The 19,605-nt window shown below is 41.1% G+C and overlaps 1 protein-coding gene and 2 non-coding genes across 3 annotated transcripts in view; 2 read left to right on the top strand and 1 right to left on the bottom strand.

Annotated features, from left to right (window-relative positions):
• The first annotated feature begins 1,710 nt into the window (after positions 1-1,710).
• Positions 1,711-1,783, top strand: TRNAK-UUU (transfer RNA lysine (anticodon UUU)). The gene has a single exon. It is a non-coding gene; the product is annotated as a tRNA-Lys (tRNA).
• A 305-nt stretch (positions 1,784-2,088) lies between these two features.
• TRNAK-UUU (transfer RNA lysine (anticodon UUU)) lies at positions 2,089-2,161 on the bottom strand. Its single transcript has one exon. It is a non-coding gene; the product is annotated as a tRNA-Lys (tRNA).
• A 1,729-nt stretch (positions 2,162-3,890) lies between these two features.
• Positions 3,891-19,605, top strand: part of MDM4 (MDM4 regulator of p53) — a 32,166-nt gene continuing 16,451 nt past the window's right edge. Inside the window, exons 1-3 of the mRNA XM_054711703.1 lie at positions 3,891-3,955; positions 15,948-16,058; positions 18,514-18,588. Coding sequence (XP_054567678.1) covers positions 15,981-16,058; positions 18,514-18,588 — 153 coding nt within the window. The 5' untranslated portion in view covers positions 3,891-3,955; positions 15,948-15,980. The remainder of the gene's footprint in view (positions 3,956-15,947; positions 16,059-18,513; positions 18,589-19,605) is intronic.

Genomic DNA, 19,605 nt, shown 5'->3' with positions numbered 1-19,605 from the left:
CTTTCCTTCCAGACTTACCATTTCTCCTCCCACTGTGCCTAGCTCACTGCTGTGGAAATTGTAGGTGCTCAATAAGCAACTTGACAGATTAATCTCATTCAGTCTATTTGATTTTAAACAGCTGTTTTATTATCCATTCAGAACAGGACAATAAAGCCACTGGGCAGGAAAAAAACGTGAAGGCTCCTTTAACTATCTGCCTTAAAAAAAGGTAGTGTACAGCTGAGACTAATATAATACTGTATGTTAACTGCGATTGAAAAATAAAAAAATATATAAATATTTAAAAAGTTAGGTATAATGCATCTTACTCATAAAAAGAGAGCAAAAAGTTTTTCTGTATCTAATACGGTGGGTGCTTAAGAAATGTCTGAATGAGTAAAGGAATATCTGCCTGGCTCATTACAGTGTCTTTTGTACACATCTCTGATCATGTGTTTTCTTTGCTGAAAACTCAAGGACCTCCACCCTCATTATATAACCCCTGCCTTTCCGTCCATTCTCATCTCCTGCCACTCTTGTACTTGAATTCTTATGACTGCATCTATGACTTTATTAAAATTGTTTGCTTAAATGCCTGCCTTCTTTCCTAGACTGTGACTAGGATCTGTGTTACTTATCTCCTACTCTAGAGCTAGCCTGGAGCCTAAGCAATAATAGATAATCAAGAAATGTTTGTTCAAGTAAATCATCCCTTTCCTTTGCATTTTGAGTCTTTCACTTCTAATCTTATTCACAGTGGGAGGAGTAACAGAGTTGTAAATTGTTAGATTTAGAAGGCTTCTTACAGATCATCTAATCAATTTCCCTTATTTTATAAATGCGGAAATCCAGGCCCGTTCAGGATCACACCATTTGTTGGTCCTTATTCTAAAAGAATCAGACAATTGTAGGAAAGAAATTCCTCCAACTGAGGCTGAGCTATTTTGTTGTTCATTGTGTTCAAAGCCTCAAGTTCCCAGAAACAAAAATGAATTCCCTTATCAGTCTTTAAAATTTCATAATCTTGTGTTCCACACCCTATGCGTCAGGGTTGATAAGTCTGATTGTAGGAAAAACTGGGCTAATCTGGAAATTATTATTCTTAATACTGTATATTGCTTCTTCCACGGGTGCACACATACACTGCTTTAGAAGGACTCAGGGTGTGAGTCTGACTTGAAAACTATAACTTGTCTGGAAAAGAGGGAAAGGCAAAAATTAATCAAACTCTGAATTAAAGGTCTAAAGCTCCCTTTCTCTCAAAATGTAAATCCAGAACCACATTTCCACAGTCCCTTCTCCTATAGTAGCTCCTCTATTCCTGAATCAAATGTGTCTTCGTTTGTGCTAAGGGATGCTTATCTAACAGCTACATCATCTAGTAAAGGGAAATGTATTTTTCTTTAAAGGGAAAAATACTGCAATCTGGCTCAGCAGAATAAAATTAAGAGGTCCTATCGGGAAAGTGATATTCAGCTTGGTTGCCCATTTTTCTGTAATTTCATACCATTGAGTTTTAGAGAATCCAGTAGATACTGACAATTTATCAAATATGAAAGAGCTTGAAGAACACATGCTTTAAATGTAGAAAAATAGAAAAGCGAACTTAAAAAATTTTTTCTTCAAAAAGATACTTTAAAACTAATTAACACCTAAATTTAATTTTTTGGAAAAGCAATTTATTACAATTATATCAAGTAAAGAGATGAACAGCATTTTTCCAAGAGCGCCCGGATAGCTCAGTCGGTAGAGCATCAGACTTTTAATCTGAGGGTCCAGGGTTCAAGTCCCTGTTCGGGCGTGTCGTTTTAATGCCAATGTTGAAGTGTATTTATATTTTAAGTTGAATTTACTTTGTTTTTCATTGATTTCAGACTATGATAAATGTTCTCAGGAGAAAAATGACTGTGCGCAATTACTAATTTCTTGGTGAGTAAGGAGGTTTTGCGCAGTAGTTTCGCAGCGAAAAGGAATTTGTTTTTTCAGATTACTAATAATCGAGAAAGCAAAAAAACCCCAAACAAAACCTAACAAAGACAGACGTTAACGCAATGCGCTCCGTTCAAAACAAGAAAGAGAAAGAAAAAAAAAAAGCCAAAAACGTAGCGCCCGAACAGGGACTTGAACCCTGGACCCTCAGATTAAAAGTCTGATGCTCTACCGACTGAGCTATCCGGGCTCTCACGTGGAACTGTGGCTGTTGCAAACCCTTACAAAAAGTAAGGACTCTTGTGCAATCAAGCCCTTCCGCCCGCATTTTGTGACACTTTGAAACACGCGAAAGCTCGGGATTCGTGCGCCAGAGAAAAACGTAAGACCTAAATAAATCTGATCGTAGGGTGGATGTCAGTTCTAAAGCCTCCCCGATAAACAGAAAAAAAACAAAACAAAACAATGAGCCTAAGAGAATACAAGCTATTGGGTCGAACTGTGTAATATAAAGTGGGAGAAAGGACACTCATAGTGGGATTGTATTGTAAGTAATTTTACGCGAAGAAAACCTTGGGGTCAGAAGCCTTATTAAGCCTGAGAGACTGGAAAGCCGAACATGTCTAACGGGGAGACATTATTGATCTTGGCATCGGAAGGCTGTTCTCGTCCACAGCCATCATAACCTGGGCACTGCCCTCTGCACAAGGGCTGACGTTGAGAATTGCCCACCGTGGGGCGTAGAGTGAGTGGGTCAAGAAAGGGGTTTTGTTAGCTGTTCCTTAATTCCATCTGCGATACAAATTAACTACAGCCACCATTCTGTATATAAGGCTTAACTTATTTGACTGGGTGGAGGGAGATATAATAGAGAATTTAGAAAGCTGGCGATATCGAGTTAATTCTGGGCAAAAGGAATAACGTTACCCCTAGATTTATTCCATTCGTGTACATGAAAAACAGTAACAAGGACTACCATATTAAGTGTTCTCTATAAGAATCACCTCACCAGAGCTAATCGTCTACCCAGAGCTAATGGTAGAATGGGTTCTAAAATTGGCTGTGTGTAGATGGGATGCTGAGGCATCGAATTAATAACATTAGACTGCCTTTCCCCTCCTTCCCTCCCCGCTCAAAACCCTTTGATTCTTCCCCATTATTTATGGAATAACAAGTGGAACTTTTTTATAGCAGCATTCAAAATCCTCTCCAATCTGGTCCCAGCCTACATTCCACACCAGTGTCATTTAATAGAAATATGACGCAAACTACAGGTGTCATTTAAAATTTTTTTCTAATAGCCACATAAAGTAAAAAGAAACAGGTGACATTGAATATATTTTATTCAACCCAACATATCCAAAGTATCGTTTTGGTGTGTCATCAACATAAAACATCATTAATGAGATATTTCGCATTATTTTCTTTTTTTCCTACGAAGACTTTCAATGTGATGTGTATTTGACACTTACTGCACGTCCCAGTTTGGGCCACCGCATTTCAGGCCACATGTAGCTGGTGGTTATTCTATGGGACAGCGTGATTCATCACAATGTCCATCTTCTACACAATACCCAACACAAATCAAAGCCGACCCTTCCCCGTCTTAAGACCGTGTCTTCTAATTCCTCACCCTGGGGAACGGAGGGAGAGGCCTTTTTCTGATCAGCTGAAGGCTGCCTCTGAGGCTGCCCTTCGGTTTCTCCCCTCCCAGGTTTCTGATCGCCTAGGACGCGTCTGCCAGGATCACAAGACCTCGCCATTTCCCCGACATGGTCACTCTCTCCGCGGTCTAGGCCTCGCCACTCTGTCTCCCGGAAGAGGGTCTACTCTATGGTGGGGAGAACTCGTCCCCTCTAGCTCTCCAGTCCTCCAGTGGACCATCTATGGTCTCCCCGGAAGCTCCTGCGTGAGGCGGCTGGGAAACCGGAAATTGCGCTCTCATTGGTCGCCACCCGGGTTTCAAATTGCGGCTGAGGCCTGAGGACCTTTGACTGACGTCCTCTGGGCTTCGCGCGGGAGCGACTCGCGAGTGGCCCCTCAGGTGTGGTTCTGGGGTTTTCGGCGGCGCGGCGCCGGGAGGCCGGGGGGGGGGGGTGAGGGGGGGTGGGGGAGGGGGGAGTGGGGAGCGGCAGCTGCGCGGCGGGCGGGTTCCGCGGGTCCCGAGCGGGGAGCCGGGCGGGATGAGCTGGCGGCGGGGGCGGCCTGGGACGGTGGCGCCGGGCGGAGCGGGCTGTGGGGAAAGGGCTGGGAGAGGAGGACCGCGGGAGGTGAAAGCCGAGGTGCAGTGACCACCTAACCAGTAGTCGGGGTACCATGTTGCGCTGGACGCGGGATTGGAGGGAAACTGAGGCACTCCGGAGCACGGAGGTGGGGGAGAGGGCGGCGGGAGAAGGCCTTGGAGGTGCGTCAAGAGTTTAGGGCAGCGATTTTCGGGGCTGCGGGTCCAGTGTCTCAGAGGCCTGGGGTGCTTGTTTGAAGAATGCTCACTTTGGGGCCACATCCAGACCTCCCAAACTCTATCAGGAGATGAGGCTCAGGAATATGCGTTTTTATCAGCACAGCCCCCTCCCCTCCACCCCCCGTTGATTCCTGTACATCCTAAACTTTGAAAACCACTGTTTTAAAGCGACGCCGTGAGAAAATGCTGCTGCTCATTCTGTTGGCGTTTCTGTTGGCGTTTTTTTTGGGGGGGGGGGAGGGGGGAAAGGCTGTGAAAGAATTCACCACTGAGAGAAGAGATCAAGGCCGAGAGGAAGCTTAATTTACTTTCCTGGAAGGGAAGGAAGGGAAAGGGCCGGTGCTTTGCTAATCAATACAAGGGCCACAGTGATAGGAAGGGAGGAGGATTTTGGGGTTGAAATTGAGCAGACCTGAGGGGGTGGTAGTTTGTTAGTTCTTCAGGAGACCATGTGGGCAGATGTCCTAGGGAGGTGCCTTATCAGTCTTCTTCCAAAGCCTGTAAAACACGCTTAGAGCACGAGTTACGAAGAGTTCAAAAGAGGCTTGTTTGAAGGGGAGGGGGAAGGGAACTGTCTACTAACTAGAGACTTCTGGGTGCAAATTATCCCCGAGTTGTAAAAAAAAAGCAGGGAGGCGGGTTATGCAAGAATGTAACCTTGAAAGTGGGTTATCTTGTCTTGCAGTTTGAATTGAGAGGCTGTTTGAATCAGAGGAACTAACCATTTTGGGATTAATTACCAGGTGCTTCTCTTAAAGTGTGGAAGGCCACACAGCAAGGAAGAAAGAGGCCTTTTTCTTGCTCTCACACTCATCCTTTCTCCCGCGACCGCACTGGGCAGGATCACAGCTTTTTACAGTCCTTAAGTGACAAAGAGTGTGTGCCAGCTTAAAAAAAAATGCGCAGAAAACAGAAGTGTGTGAAGTTAATCTCTCATCCCTAACCGGTTTCCTCCTCAGGCTGGCTACTGTTAACTGCCTGATGTTACAGCTTTCCTGACTCTACACATACTCACATATTTAAACAATTGTGCGATCATTTTGTTTGTATTGTTCTGCACCTTAAGTTTTTTTTTCAAACAATATCAGGGACAGCTTTACATAAAATATACATGAAACACTTTCTTTTAAAGATTTCGTAGTACCGTGTTACAGGGCTGTACAACAGTTTCTTTAAACAGTTTGCCGTTGATGGATTTTTAGGTTATTTCCTGGCATGTTGGTTTGGTAAACTCTTGTATACTATCTTTGTACATGTGTAACAGACCTAGTAAGAACTAAAAAGTCAGAATAGTCGTGTGTTGTTTCCTTATAAGAAAAAAAGTTTTTATTAACTTGTTAAAAAACAAAATTCAACCAAGTAAATTTGAAGAGCCAATTGGCTTTAAATATGGGCAACATCCCATCTAGCAATTAGAAGGGGTTGTACAAAATGGAAGATTTTTATAGGAAGATGGATGGAGCAAGGGAAATGAAGGATTACTTTTTTTTTAATCCTCACAGGAGGATATTTAGAGAGAGGGGCGGGGGTGGGGGGGGCGGGGGGGGGGGGGAGGAGAGAAACACGGATGGGAGAGACACATGGATTGGTTGCTTCCTGCATATGCCCTGACACAGGCCCAGGTTGGGGATTGAGCCTGCAACCGAGGTAAGTGCCCTTGACTGGGAATCGAACCTGCAACCCTTCAGTGCAGGGGGTCAATGCGCTAACCACTGACCAGGGCAAGAAGTTCATTTAAAAAAATTTTATATATATATATAAATATATATATATATTTTTTTTTTTACAGAGAGGAAGGGAGAGGGATAGAGAGTTGGAAACATCCATGAGAGAGAAACATCAATCAGCTGCCTCCTGCAACACCCCCTACTGGGGATGTGCCTGCAACCAAGGTACATGCCCTTGACCGGAATCAAACCTGGGACCCTTCATTCCGAAGGCTTGATGCTCTATCTACTGAGCCAAACCGGTTAGGGCTGTTTTTATTTTTATTAGTCTTAAAATCACAGTTGTCTTCAAAGGTAGAGATTTAAAAAGATTTTTTTATTGAATTTATTGGGGTAACGTTGGTTAACAAAGATAGAAATTTGAAGATGAGATGTAGAGTCGTTTGAACTAAGTGTAGGGTAAAAACCACTTCTTTTTCATCATCATGATGAATAGAACTATTCTTGCTCTATGATTTCAATGTAGGAGGGGATAGACATAAAAACATAAATATAATATGGTAACTGTTAATAGATTTGCTCTGGTGTCACCAGCCTCCCTTGGGGAGTCAGAAAAGCCTTGACCAAGGAAGTGACTTTTGACCTAGATAGAAGAATGAGTGGGAATTTTTGAGAACAGAAAATGGAACATAGAAGGAGGAGAAAGGACGGAGTGCTAAGGCCCGCCCTCCCCCAGTTGAAAAATCTGATACAACTTTTGACTCCCCCAAAACTTAGCTACTAATAGGTAATGTTGACTGGATGCCTTACTGATAACATAAGCAGTCGATTAACATAATTTGTATGTTACATGTATTCTATACTGTATTCTTACAATAAAGCTAGAGAAAAGAAAATGTTATTAGGAAAATCATAAGGAAGAGGAAATACACTTAACAGTTATTTATTGGAAAAAACTTCGTGTATAAGAGGACCCGTGCAGTTCAAACCAGTGTTCAAGGATCAACTATAACTGGCAGCTTGGTATAGTGAAAAAGGATAAACTTTTGACTTGAGCAAGTTTTTTGACTTCTTTAAGCCCCAGTTTTCTCTTTTAAGGCTTAACAGTTATCAGGCTGCACTCAAAAGAGGTTCCAAGTGGAAAAGGAACAAGATCTAGCTTTGGCCGAAACCGGTTTGGCTCAGTGGATAGAGCGTCGGCCTGCGGACTGAAAGGTCCCAGGTTCGATTCCGGTCAAGGGCATGTGCCTTGGTTGCGGGCACGTCCCCAGTGGGGAGTGTGCAGGAGGCAGCTGATGGATGTTTCTCTCTCATCGATGTTTCTAACTCTCTATCCCTCTACCTTCCTCTCTGTAAAAAAAAACAATAAGATATATTAAAAAAAAAAAAAACCAAGAAAAGATCTAGCTTTGGATTCACAGTCCATCAACTGACTTCTTTTTCTCACATACATCCTTGATCAAAGCCTTTGCTCATGGTGTTTTCCCTCCCACTTTTTCCAGTATTCTCCCATTTGAAAATCCTTCCACTCCTATCTCCATTCCCTCTCATCCCTCCTCTGCCTAAGAGTCAACAATAATTTGTCCTGCTCTGAACTTCCATGACTCTTAAATCAGTATCTTTTTTAATGGCACACTTTCTGCTGGTGTTAGAGCCAAGTAAGCATCAGAAGAGTAGGACAAACTGGATGCTAAATGCATCCATTTATATCAATTACAATAAATGGTTAGAAAGATGATTTGACAAATTGGATTTAAAAACCCAAAGTTTTAGATATATGCTTTTTACGAGGGACACACAAAAAATTTAAAGGTATGCAAAAAATTGAAAGTAATTTGATAAAATACATACCTGGAAATATTACCTATAAGAAAGTTGGCATGACTATACTAATATAAGATAAAATATATTTTAATACAGGAAATATCTTATTTGAGATGGAAAAAATTACTGAGTAATGATAATCACTATACAATGACAGTTTACCAAGAAGATAAAGCAATTTAAAGCATATATATCTGATTAAAAGTCCTTAAAATAGATGAAATCCTTAAAATAGATTACATCTCTTTATTATTTATAGGTCAAGCTGGCAAATTAGCAGATATGGGAGATTGTAAAAAACCAACAAGCTTAACCTAATGAACATAGAGTTTTTTGCAAGCATACATTACAGAATTGATCAAGTAGACCAGAGGTTTTCAACTGGTGTGCTGCAAGAATTTTTAAAACATGCACTATTTAAAACCTGACTATTTTGTCAGGGGCACTGAGCTCTTTTCCCTTAGATTGTCAAATAAAAAAATGACAACAGCTAACACAACAATAGCTACTCTACTCTGTGTGAATGAATCAAAATTATACCTTTTTTTTGTCAAATCAGCAAAAAATACTTTTTGGTGTGACGCAGAATTTTAGTAATTAGCTTATGTGTGCCATGAGATGAAAAAGGTTGAAATCGCTAAATAGACCATGGCGCAAGCCATGAGGGAAGCGTGCTACAACTTTACAAAGGCCCTGGTATCACTAGGCCATAGGATTTTTTTTTTTTTTCTAATTTAAACTTTTTTTTTAAGATTAACAAAATAGAGGAAGGGAGGGATAGAGAGACAGACAGAGAAATAAGAGACATTGACTTCTTGTTCCACTTACTTAATGCATTCATTGGTTGAACCTTATATATTCCCTGACCAGGGATTGAACCCACAGTCTTGGAATATTGGGTGGATGCTCTGAGCTACTGGGTCAGGGTTAAGTGATAGAAGTTTTTCAGCTTCATTATCCATTGTGTACCAAGACGTCCTTATGTGGCACATGACTGTAGTAAGACCTAGAAACAAATCAGCACACACTGGAATATTATACAACAGTCAAAATAAACGACATGGATGAACTTTGCAAACATTATGCTAAGTGAAATGTCAGACACAAAAGGACAAATATTGTTTAAGTTCACTTATATGAGTTGCCTAGAATAGGCATATTCATAGAGGCAAAATAGGATAGTGGTTACCAGGGTCAGGGGAGATTAGGGAGGTAATTGTTTAATGAGTAGAAGTTCATTTTGGGGTGATGAAGTTCTGGAGATGGATGAATAATGGTGATGGTGTACAATATTGTGAATGTACTTATTGTCACTGATTTGTACACCTAAAAATGGTAAATTTTATGTTATATATGTGTAGTTTACCGCAATAAATTTTTTAAAGAACTGAAGTGACAGTACAGCAAAATATTATTTTAGTGAAACAAAAATCCCTAAAATAATCCAGATATAACATATCTGCTTTTATTTATTTTCATTTTTTAATATATTTTTATTGATTTCAGAGAGGAAGGGAGAGGGAGAGAGATAGAAACATCAGTGATGAGAGAGAATCATTGATCAGCTGACTCCTGGACCGGCCCTCCCCTCTCCCACTGGGGTCCAAGCCCACAACTGGGCATTGAACTGTGACCTCTTGGTTTGTAGGTTGATGCTTAACCACTGAACCATACCGGCCAAGCAACATGCTTTAAAAAAAAAAAAAAGGTAAAGGCAACCAAACTATACACACACACTTTTTAGGATTCCATTTTGATGCACTTAAAGTGCACAAAAAGCAATGGAAGAAAATAAAACCTTAGGAATCAGGATGGTTGTTGGGAGGCAGGGGAAATGGGATGGGCAATATGGTTGTCAGAGTCCTAGTTTGTAGATGCTTATTGCATTATTATTTTTATATTTTTTAGAGAGATGACGGGGGTGGGGTCGGGAGAAGGACAGAATAAAAAAGAAAAACGGGGTCAGGGAATTAACCTGCAACCCAGGCATGTGCCCTTGACCAGGAATTGAACTTGCAACCCTTCAGTGCATGGGCCAACGCTCTACCATGGAGCCACACCAGCCAGGGCTGGTCAAACATTTTTTAAATATATATTTTTTATCGTTTGGTTACCTCATACATGCCCCAACCTGCAACCTGGGTTATGTGACCTGACCGGGAATTGAACCTGCCACCTTTTGGTTTATGGGACGACATCTGACCATCTGAGCCCCTAAGCACAGCCAGGGATGCTTATTGCATTATTAAGAATCGGAAGTGAGCCAGGTATGGATAAACAGAGTATGTCTTGAAGCAAAGGATTGTGGTAAATTCTGTGCACTTGAGGTCTAAAGGGAAAAAAATGCCAATAGTGGGGATTTAAGAGCGCTTCGGAGTTCGACATTTTGACTACAGCAGTTTATTAATTGGCACATAACATCCTTATGTTTCTCCTGCCTCATCTATAAAATAAAGATAATATTGCCTACGTCATAAGGAATATCTAATATTAAATGGGGTAACACATGTGCCTGGTACAGAGTAAACTCTAAGTCTTTGCCATTTGTTTTATCTAATGCTATGCAATAAACCACCAAGCAATTTAGTGAGTTAAAGCAACAGCTATTTTGTTTATTTATTACCATTCTGTGGGCTGAGATGTGGTTTTTCTGGTGGTTTCATTTGTGGTCTATCATTTAGCTGTAGACAAGTGTCAGCTGGGGCTAAAGTGTCTGAAGACGTGTGTTGCTTTTTCAGGGTATGTGTGCCTGAAAGGCTGGGGCTCAGATGAACAAATAAGACTCTCCAGATATCCCTTTTTCCCCCTTAAATTTATTGGGTTGACATCCACACAGCCTTTCTGTGGGATCTCCAGTAGAGTAGCCGATTTTAGGGGCTTTGAAGAACATAAAAATGAAGCTGCCAGGACTGGAATTGGGACGTTTTGGTTCTGCTGTGACTAGAAAAAAAAAATTCTGAGATGTTCTGAATTAAATTACAGCTGCAGGAGAAAGAGAACAGTTAGTAGCTGTGGACCATCTCTCACAAAAGGATGCTTATATTCCTGTATATCTGTTGGAATTTAGGCTTAATTTGTAGGTGGCTATTTTTAAAATTATGCGGAGGAGAATATCCAGACGACATAGAACCCCAGGAGCCTCCGCTTTTTGTTTACACATGAACGTGAACTTTTCCAATCCACTGCCCTCAGCTAATCCATAGGAGCTGACACTTCTTTCTTGCTGACTCTGTGTCTCTCCAGAGCTGGCCCTGTTTCAGTTCAGTTTCTCCCACCCCCTCTGTCTATAGCTAATGTAAATTCTTTCAGAATGATTTACACCCCCCTCCTCCCCCTGCATCCCCCATTTGCCAGGACAGTAGACCTGTCTCTTCACTCAGCCATGCTGCTGGTAGTCAGGCTTCATGCTCCAGGACCTAGTCTTTCTTGCTGTCAATGGCCTAATCCTTTCTTTTGTAAAAGACTTTCCCCCTTGGAAGTTAAAACTTCTGAACCTGGGACCCTTCAGTCCGCAGGCTGACGCTCCATCCACTGAGCCAAACTGGTTTCGGCGTAAGTTAAAACTTTTTAAAAAATATATATTTTATTGATTTTTTTACAGAGAGGAAGGGATAGGGATAGAGAGTTAGAAACATCGATGAGAGAGAAACATCCATCAGTTGCTTCCTGCACACCCCCTACTGGGGATGTGCCCCCAACCAAGGTACATGCCCTTGACCGGAATCGAACCTGGGACCCTTCAGTCTGCAGGCTGACGCTCTATCTACCGAGCCAAATCCACCGAGCCAAACCGTCCAGGGTGGAAGTTAAAACTTTTTGTTTAACAGTTGGGTCCTATTGATTAGCTTATGTCACAGAGCCAGTGGGGAGATGTGATTCATTGGGGACCATTTTTAGAAATCATCCACACTATTATTAATATTTGTGTCCATTATGTTGCTGTGCCATGTATATAATAGTTATCTTAGGCACTGGGAATATATTAATGAACAAATAAATACAAATCCCTCCCTACTTGTAGCTTGTATTTTACATGATAATTAAAATGTGTAGTGTGTTGGTTGGTAACATGCCCTGGGAAGAAAATTTAAGCAAGAAGAGATAGGGAACTCTGGGGGTTGGGAGTTGTAGTTTGAAAAATGGGAACTGACATTTGAGCAAAGACAAAAGGAGGAGGCTAGGAGCTAGAGGAGCAAAGGTGGAATAGAAGAGGGACATGAGAACTAGGTAAGTTAATTTAGGTCAAAGCAAGTTAGCCCTAGCCAGTTTGGCTCAGTGGATGAGTGTCAGCCTACAGGTCCCAGGTTTGATTCCAGTCAAGGGCGCAGGCCCGGTTGCGGGCTCGATCCCCAGTAGGGGGCGTGCAGGAGGCATCTGATTAATGATTCTCATCATTGCTGTTTCTGTCTCTCCCTATCCCTTCCTCTCTGAAATCAATACAAATAATATTAAAAATATTTTTTTAAAAAGCTTCAAGTTAACCCCAATGTGTTTGCCCGCTCTCTATTTCCCCGTACCAGTGATTTTCCATAGAAACTAAAAACAGCTACAAGCTCAACTTCTAGAGACAGTTGGGGTCTTTTCCTCCTCTTGTGAGGAGATACCATTACTCTGTGAAGTAGCTTTTCTTGCTTATCCTCTCTGCTCAATAAACTTGCTCTGGTTTTAACCTCTTGTCTGGCTTGAGCCTTGAAATCTTTCCTTCATGAAGCCAAGAACCCTCTTGGCTTGGGCTCAAGTCTCCCCTAGGGACTTACCCCTCCGGCATCAGAAGCAAGAAAACTTTAAAAAGGCTGATGCAGTTTGGAGATGGGTGGTTGGATTAGTATAGGGAGAAGTGCTTAGATTTTGAATACATTTTGAAGACAGCTTCAGAATTTATTTATGGACTGGGTGTGGAGTGAGAGAAAAAGGAAGCTAAGAATGATTTTAAAGTCATTAACCTGAGCTACTGAAGGATGGAGTTGCCATTTACTGAAATGAGCAAGACTACAGAGCTAGCAGGTTTGGGGAGATCAGGATTGGTTTTGAAGGGGACCAAAATTTTGCCTCTTAGGCTATTGATTTTAAACTGGTTATTAAGAAACAAGACTCAGAAAGAAACTTGGACCCTCTTCCCCTTTCTTGCCTGAGAGTTTCAGGTGGAACTCTCCACCTTAGCCCAGTCTGAATTGAGTGTGGTGGATAGGAGGGTGTCAAGCTGGGGCTCATTAACTAGCCGCCCCTCACAGCATCTCATTGTTTCTTAGCAAAAATTTATCTGGCATGTATGTTCCACTCTTCCTCAGTTCCTGTAAATGGCCCATTCTCATGTTTGAAATCTAAGATCCCATTCCCTCCTCTTCTCCTTTGTCTAAAATGTCATATATAGCCCTGACCGGTTTGGCTCAGTGGATAGAGTGTCGACCTGCAGACTGAGGGGTCCCAGGTTTGATTCTGGTCAAGGGCATGTACCTTGGTTGCGGGCACATCCCCAGTAGCGGGTGTGCAGGAGGCAGCTGATCAATGCTTTTCTCTCATTGATGTTCCTGATTCTCTATCCCTCTTACTTCCTCTCTGTAAAAAATCAATAAAATATATATATTTTTTATTATTTTTTTTTAAATTTCTTTATTGATTACGGTGTCACATATTTGTCCTCATCCCCCCATTCCTATCCCCCACCCCTCCCCACGGATGCCCTCACCCCCCTGTTGTCCTTAACCATTGGTTAGGCTCGTATGCATGCACACAAGTCCTTTGGTTGATCTCTGTCCCCTACCTCCAGATCTTTCCTCTCCTACCCTCCCTCTGAGGCCCGACAGTCTGATCAATGCCTCCTTGTTTCTGGGTCTGTTCTTGTTTTTCTATGTTGTTCATCATTTCCCCTAGATGAGTGAGATCATGTGTTACTAGAAATATAAGAACCGAATGTGAGACGAGCAATAATAGTTATGCTGACAGGCAAATGAATCAGTCTGTAGTGAGTTTCTTTCTGGACCAACAGTTCTTTTGAGACCCAATTTCAATGTCCACCAGTTCCTTATGTGTACATGTCGGCACTGACTTTTCAGTTCTGGATGGTGGACAAATGGTGGTAATGCAGGTCCGACTCCCTCTGGTTTGGTTTCGCCTGGACGCAGGGGCACGGCTTCACCCGGACTCAGGGGCGCGCGGCCTCACCTGGACCTGGGACCCAGCATCACCCAGGCCCCGGGGCACGTGGCCTCTAAAATATATTAAAAAAAAAAAAGTCATATATACCCAATTTTCCTCACTGTCTTTGGAATTTTCATGCTTATGTGAATTCCTTGTGCATATATATTAAAAATTTGATTCTCTGTTAATCTCTGTTAACCTGATTATTAGCTCAGCTAGGAGAACTTAGAAAGTGGGAGGGAAGGTATTTTGTAGCCCCTATTTTATTTATTAGGTTTGAAATGCCAATTAAAAGATATTAGACTGCCCTTTTTTGTAGCAAGGGAAGCTGATAAGAGGGAGGAATTGATGCCTGTAATAGTTGAGTCTTCTCCGAAGAGTGAGGAATCTTGTTAGTTTCAGGTAGACTATTGGCTTTTCTAGGCTCTTTTCACCCTTTTCCTGATGTGGCTTGTTCACTGAGTGTCACCTTTTTACTAGAAAAAGGCTTAAAGTAAACTCAAGCAAGTTTATTTAAAATTGTCCGTTTCCTTTCCTACAGTTTTTCTTTAAGGAGAAAAGGTAGAGGTGAGAATATGGAATTAAAATCTTACTCTCTATTTCAATTCATGCTGTATCTTTCCTTGATGATGTATGTCCACCTTGGTTTAACCCAATTTGTAAGAATTTAGTTGCCTTTGACCAGAGAAAATTTCAGATGGTCTAAATATAGCTGTTTGAGAGTGAGAAGAAACAGGAATAATTAACAGTTAATAGCTGTGGGCCAATTAACAAAAGAGTGCTTACATTCCGGAATATATATTGGAGCTTTGAATCAAACCCCAGGCATCGGAATCCTGCATATGCATGAACTTTTTGGACTGTTGCTTTAACCAATCAAAAGTAGTAAATCTTTCTTTCTTACAGACTGTGCTCCTGTCAAAGAACTGCCCATACTTGACCTTATTTTCTCCCCACTTATCTCAAGAGAAAGAGCAAACATGTGATAAACAAATTCTTACTGGTCCACCCACAAACAACGGGACTAAAGGAAACCGGCTTTGCTAGATTTTTCCCTGACACATTTCGATTATATTATGATATTAATGTCCCTTTTTTTTTTTAAACATATTTCATTGATTTTTTACAGAGAGGAAGGGAGAGGGATAGAGAGTCAGAAACATCGATGAGAGAGAAACATCGATCAACTGACCCCCTACTGGGGATTTGCCCGCAACCAAGGTACATGCCCTTGACAGGAATCGAATCCCGGACCTTTCAGTCTGCAGGCTGACGCTCTATCCACTGAGCCAAACCGGTTTCAGCTAATACCCCTTCTTTTAAGCAGGTTTTTCTATCTGAATTCTTTTAGGCAAGTGAAAGGGGAGATGTCAAAGTTCTTTCTGAGTCTTTTGTTTCCTAATAACCAGCTTAACTCAATATCCCAAAAGACATATTTTGGGGTGGCAAAACTTTGGTCCCCTCAGTCCCACCTTTGAAACTTTAAAAAGTTTCATGCTCCAGAAGCAAAGTTGGTAGATTGCATAGATGGTTCTTACTCTTGATTAAGCTCTTCAGTTTTTTGCAGTATTTGAACTAGGAAGTGATCAGAAGGGTATCAAGCATCTCAGCAGGGGTATATTACATTTGTGTAGGGCAGTGATGGGCAACCTTTTGAGCTTGGTGTGTCCAACTTCGCCAAAAAACTGAGCATAACTTGGGTAGTGTGTCACTTTGAGGAAAAAACATTATTTCGCAAATGTTTCATCCTCGGCATGTGGCCGCCTCAGCGGCCGCGTGTCATCAGAAATGGCTACGCGTGTCAGTGCTGACACGCGTGTCATAGGTTTGCCATCACTGGTGTAGGGCGTTCTGACGTGTCTTATTTCTGATGGCTGTTTTTTTTTGTAAATCCTAGAGAGAATTTTCTACTTTAGAAGAGATTTTGTAATTTTTTATCCTTTTAGATTTATCAACAGATTAATTTCTTCACTGCCAAAATGGCATCACTTTCTACCTCTGCCCAGTGTTCAACATCTGACAGTGCTTGCAGGAGCTCTCCAAGACAGATCAAGCAGGTAAAATGTTTTAGGCATTCCTATTTCTCTTTTAAGTTAAAAAAAAGTGAATAAATTGAATTGGGGATGTAGCTGGCTTAACTGACTGTAGGATTTTATGGAGAGCAGAAGTATTTTAAAATGTCATCTTAGGGAAACTAGTCAACAGTATTAATGCTCATAAATTTGAATGGATCATTGATTCCATAAATGTATGGAAGTTACTGTTTGTTCAGTGGTACATTTTGAAAACTAGAGTGTATTGGGGTACAGGTGGCTAGTGGGGAATTTGGGACCAAGTTATATAAGTTAGTTTTTGTCTCTTACTTCATTCTAATTTGTTTGTTTTCTTTAAATAAAATTTTAAATTGTAAATATAGCAAATGTAATCTTAGAAAAGATTCAAACTTTATAATGTACTTATCTTTAAAGTATTTATAGTGGCTTTTTAAAAAATGTATTTTTATTGATTTTAGAGAGGAAAGGAGAGGGAGAGATAGAAACATCAATGATGAGAGAGAAACCTTGATTGGCTGCCTCCTGCACATCCCCTACTGGGGATTGAGCCTGCAACCTAGGCATGTGCCCTGACTGGAATTGAACCATGGTCAATGCTCAACCACTGAGCCACACTGGTTGGGCAGTATAGAGACTTATGACCCATGCCTTTCCCCAAAGTCCCTTTCCCCTAACACAGTGGTCAGCAAACTGCGGCTCGAGAGCCACATGCGGCTCTTTGGCCCCTTGAATGTAGCTCTTCCACAAAATACCACGTGCGGGCGCGAACATTCAGTGCGATTGAAACTTCGTGGCCCATGCGCAGAAGTCGGTTTTCGGCTCAAAAGAAATTTCAATCGTTGTACTGTTGATATTTGGCTCTGTTGACTAATGAGTTTGCTGACCATTGCCCTAACATAACACTGTTAATCAATTTGATGTGTCTTGTTCCAGATCTTTTCCTCTAACATACCAAAATATGTAATTTTGTTTTGTGTTTTCATAAAAATGTACACTATATAATATTATGTAGCTCATTTGATTAGAAACGTGGAATTTAGATTTGATGGGAAAATGTAGCCTGTAATAAATGGTTTTGATGTAATTTGCTATCTCTGGAAGGATACAAATTAAGACCTCAAACCTTATGTAAAAACAAATTGCAGATAGATACTTAGATGTAAAAAAAATGAAATGATTAAAAATATTGGAAGAAAATTTAAGAAATACTTGTGAAACTTTAGAATGAGGGAGGCCTTATGATAACTGTGGAGGCTGTAAGAGGAAGAGAGAGACAAACTTGACTAACTTGACTATACAATTTAGAAAACTAAATTATGTGGCTAAAGACAGACTCCACAATCAGAGTCAAGAGATAGCAAGCAAAGTCATTTTGCCTTGTTTATATGTTTATTTGCCAAACATAGTCCAAAGTATTTTCCATCTTTGGACTATTGTGAATAATGCTGCTATGAGCACTGGTGTACAGATAGTGGCTTGAGTCCCTGCTTTCAGTTCTTTTTGGTGTATACCTGTGAGTGGAACTGCCGGGTAATGTGAGATTCTATGTTTAACTTTTTTTTTTTTTAATATTTTTATTAATTTCAGAGAGGAAGGGAGAGGAGGAGAGAGATAGAAACATCAATGATGAGAGGGAATCATTGATTGGCTGCCTCCTGCAGGTTGGACCAAGCCCGCAACCCAGGCATGTGCCCTTGACTGGAATCGAACCTGGGACCCTTCGGTCCGCAGGCTGATGCTCTATCCACCGAGCCAAACTGGCTAGGGCTCTATGTTTAACTTTTTGAAGAACTGTCAAACTGTTTCCACTGTAGCTGCACCATTTCATGTTCCCACCAGCGGTGCACAAGGGTTCTAATTACACCACATTCTCACCAACACATATTTTCTTTTTTCCTCTTATAGCCATTTAGTAGTGTGAATGTGCTATCTTTTGAAAGTATAATTTTTCAGTAAGTAGTCTGTTCATCTGTAGTTACTCTATGCTTTGAAAGATTATATAGTACTAGAGGCCCAGTGCACGAAATTTGTGCAGTGGGGGGCGGGGTTCCTCAGCCAGGCCTGTGCCCTCTCGAAGTCCGGGAGCCCTCGGGGTATGTCTGACTGACAGCTTAGGCCTGATTCCCTAAGTGGGGAGCGTGCCTGAGCCGGCAGTTGGACATCCTTAGCGCTGCTGCGGAGGTGGGAGAGACTCCCACCACCACTGCTGTGCTCACCAGCCTTGAGCCCAGCCAGGGGGCAGCTCCTGCATTGAGCGTCTGCCCCCTGGTGGTCAGTGTGCATCATAGTGACCGGTCGTTCCACAGTTCTGTCGATTTGCATATTAGCCTTTTATTGTATAGGATTAGATAAGTATCTACCACTTTTTAAAAAGTTGAAGGAAGTTCTCGTTCCCTAGGGTATCAGAAATCAATCTAATTGAAATGTAAATATCAGGTTTATTTTATGTTTTTATTAGGTACGACCAAAACTGCCACTTCTGAAGATTTTGCAGGCAGCAGGTGCGCAAGGTGAAATCTTCACTGTTACCCAGGTAAGCTATCAAAGAAAATTGTTTTAAGAACAGCTCAGAAGTACAAGCTGATGAATCTGTACTTCTGAACTCAGCTGTAAGGAGGGAAGTTCTCCTGAGGTACTGGAGAGGCAACTTTTGCTCTGTTTCAAAGACCATGGAGCTAAGTTGAATTTCATATTTCCCTTTTGAAATTTGTTGTCAGCTAAACAAAACTAACCATGAGTTTATTGATCTCGGAATTAAAATGCAAAACATGTATAATATTTTAAAAAATGAGGCTGTCTGTGATTTATAGAATATGCTACCAGGCAGGAACTAAATGCTGTAGCTTTGCATTATAAATGTGTCAGGTAATTTTTTGAACACTGTGAGTTATTTTATTTTATTATTTATTTATTTATTTTTTGAACACTGAGTTATTTTAAACACTTAACTTATTTAGCTTCTGAAGTTTTTAAAAAAAGCAAAAACAAACTGAATTCTTTATGTAGAAAAGAGTATTAAAATGTTCATCTCTGCCAAAACCGGTTTGGCTCAGTGGATAGAGCGTCGGCCTGCGGACTCAAGGGTCCCAGGTTCGATTCCGGTCAAGGGCATGTACCTTGGTTGTGGGCACATCCCCAGTAGGGGGTGTGCAAGAGGCAGCTGATCGATGTTTCTCTCTCATCGATGTTTCTAACTCTCTATCCCTCTCTCTTCCTCTCTGTAAAAAATCAATAAAATACATTTTAAAAAAAAAGAAAATGTTTAAAAAAAAATGTTCATCTCTTTGAACTGTGCTTGTCTTTAGTAAGGTGAATGCTTCCTAAACAGAAGAAACAAAGTTATCAAGCTTTCTTTGAGTATTTTAGGAAGCTTAACACCTGTCTGTAATACCCCACTCCTGAGCCATTAAAAACCCTCAAGGAAACAAATCTGGAGGCATTTCAGATTTTTTAGAATGCTCACATTTCCTTTATCATTTTAAATTATGTATAGTCCATAATTTTGGATGATATCTCAAATTCTGCTAAGTATTACTTTTTTCAAACTTAT

This window comes from Eptesicus fuscus, chromosome 22, assembly GCF_027574615.1.
Source record: "Eptesicus fuscus isolate TK198812 chromosome 22, DD_ASM_mEF_20220401, whole genome shotgun sequence".
Classification (NCBI taxonomy): Eukaryota; Metazoa; Chordata; class Mammalia; order Chiroptera; family Vespertilionidae; genus Eptesicus; species Eptesicus fuscus.
This window is presented reverse-complemented; position numbering and strand designations above follow the sequence as displayed.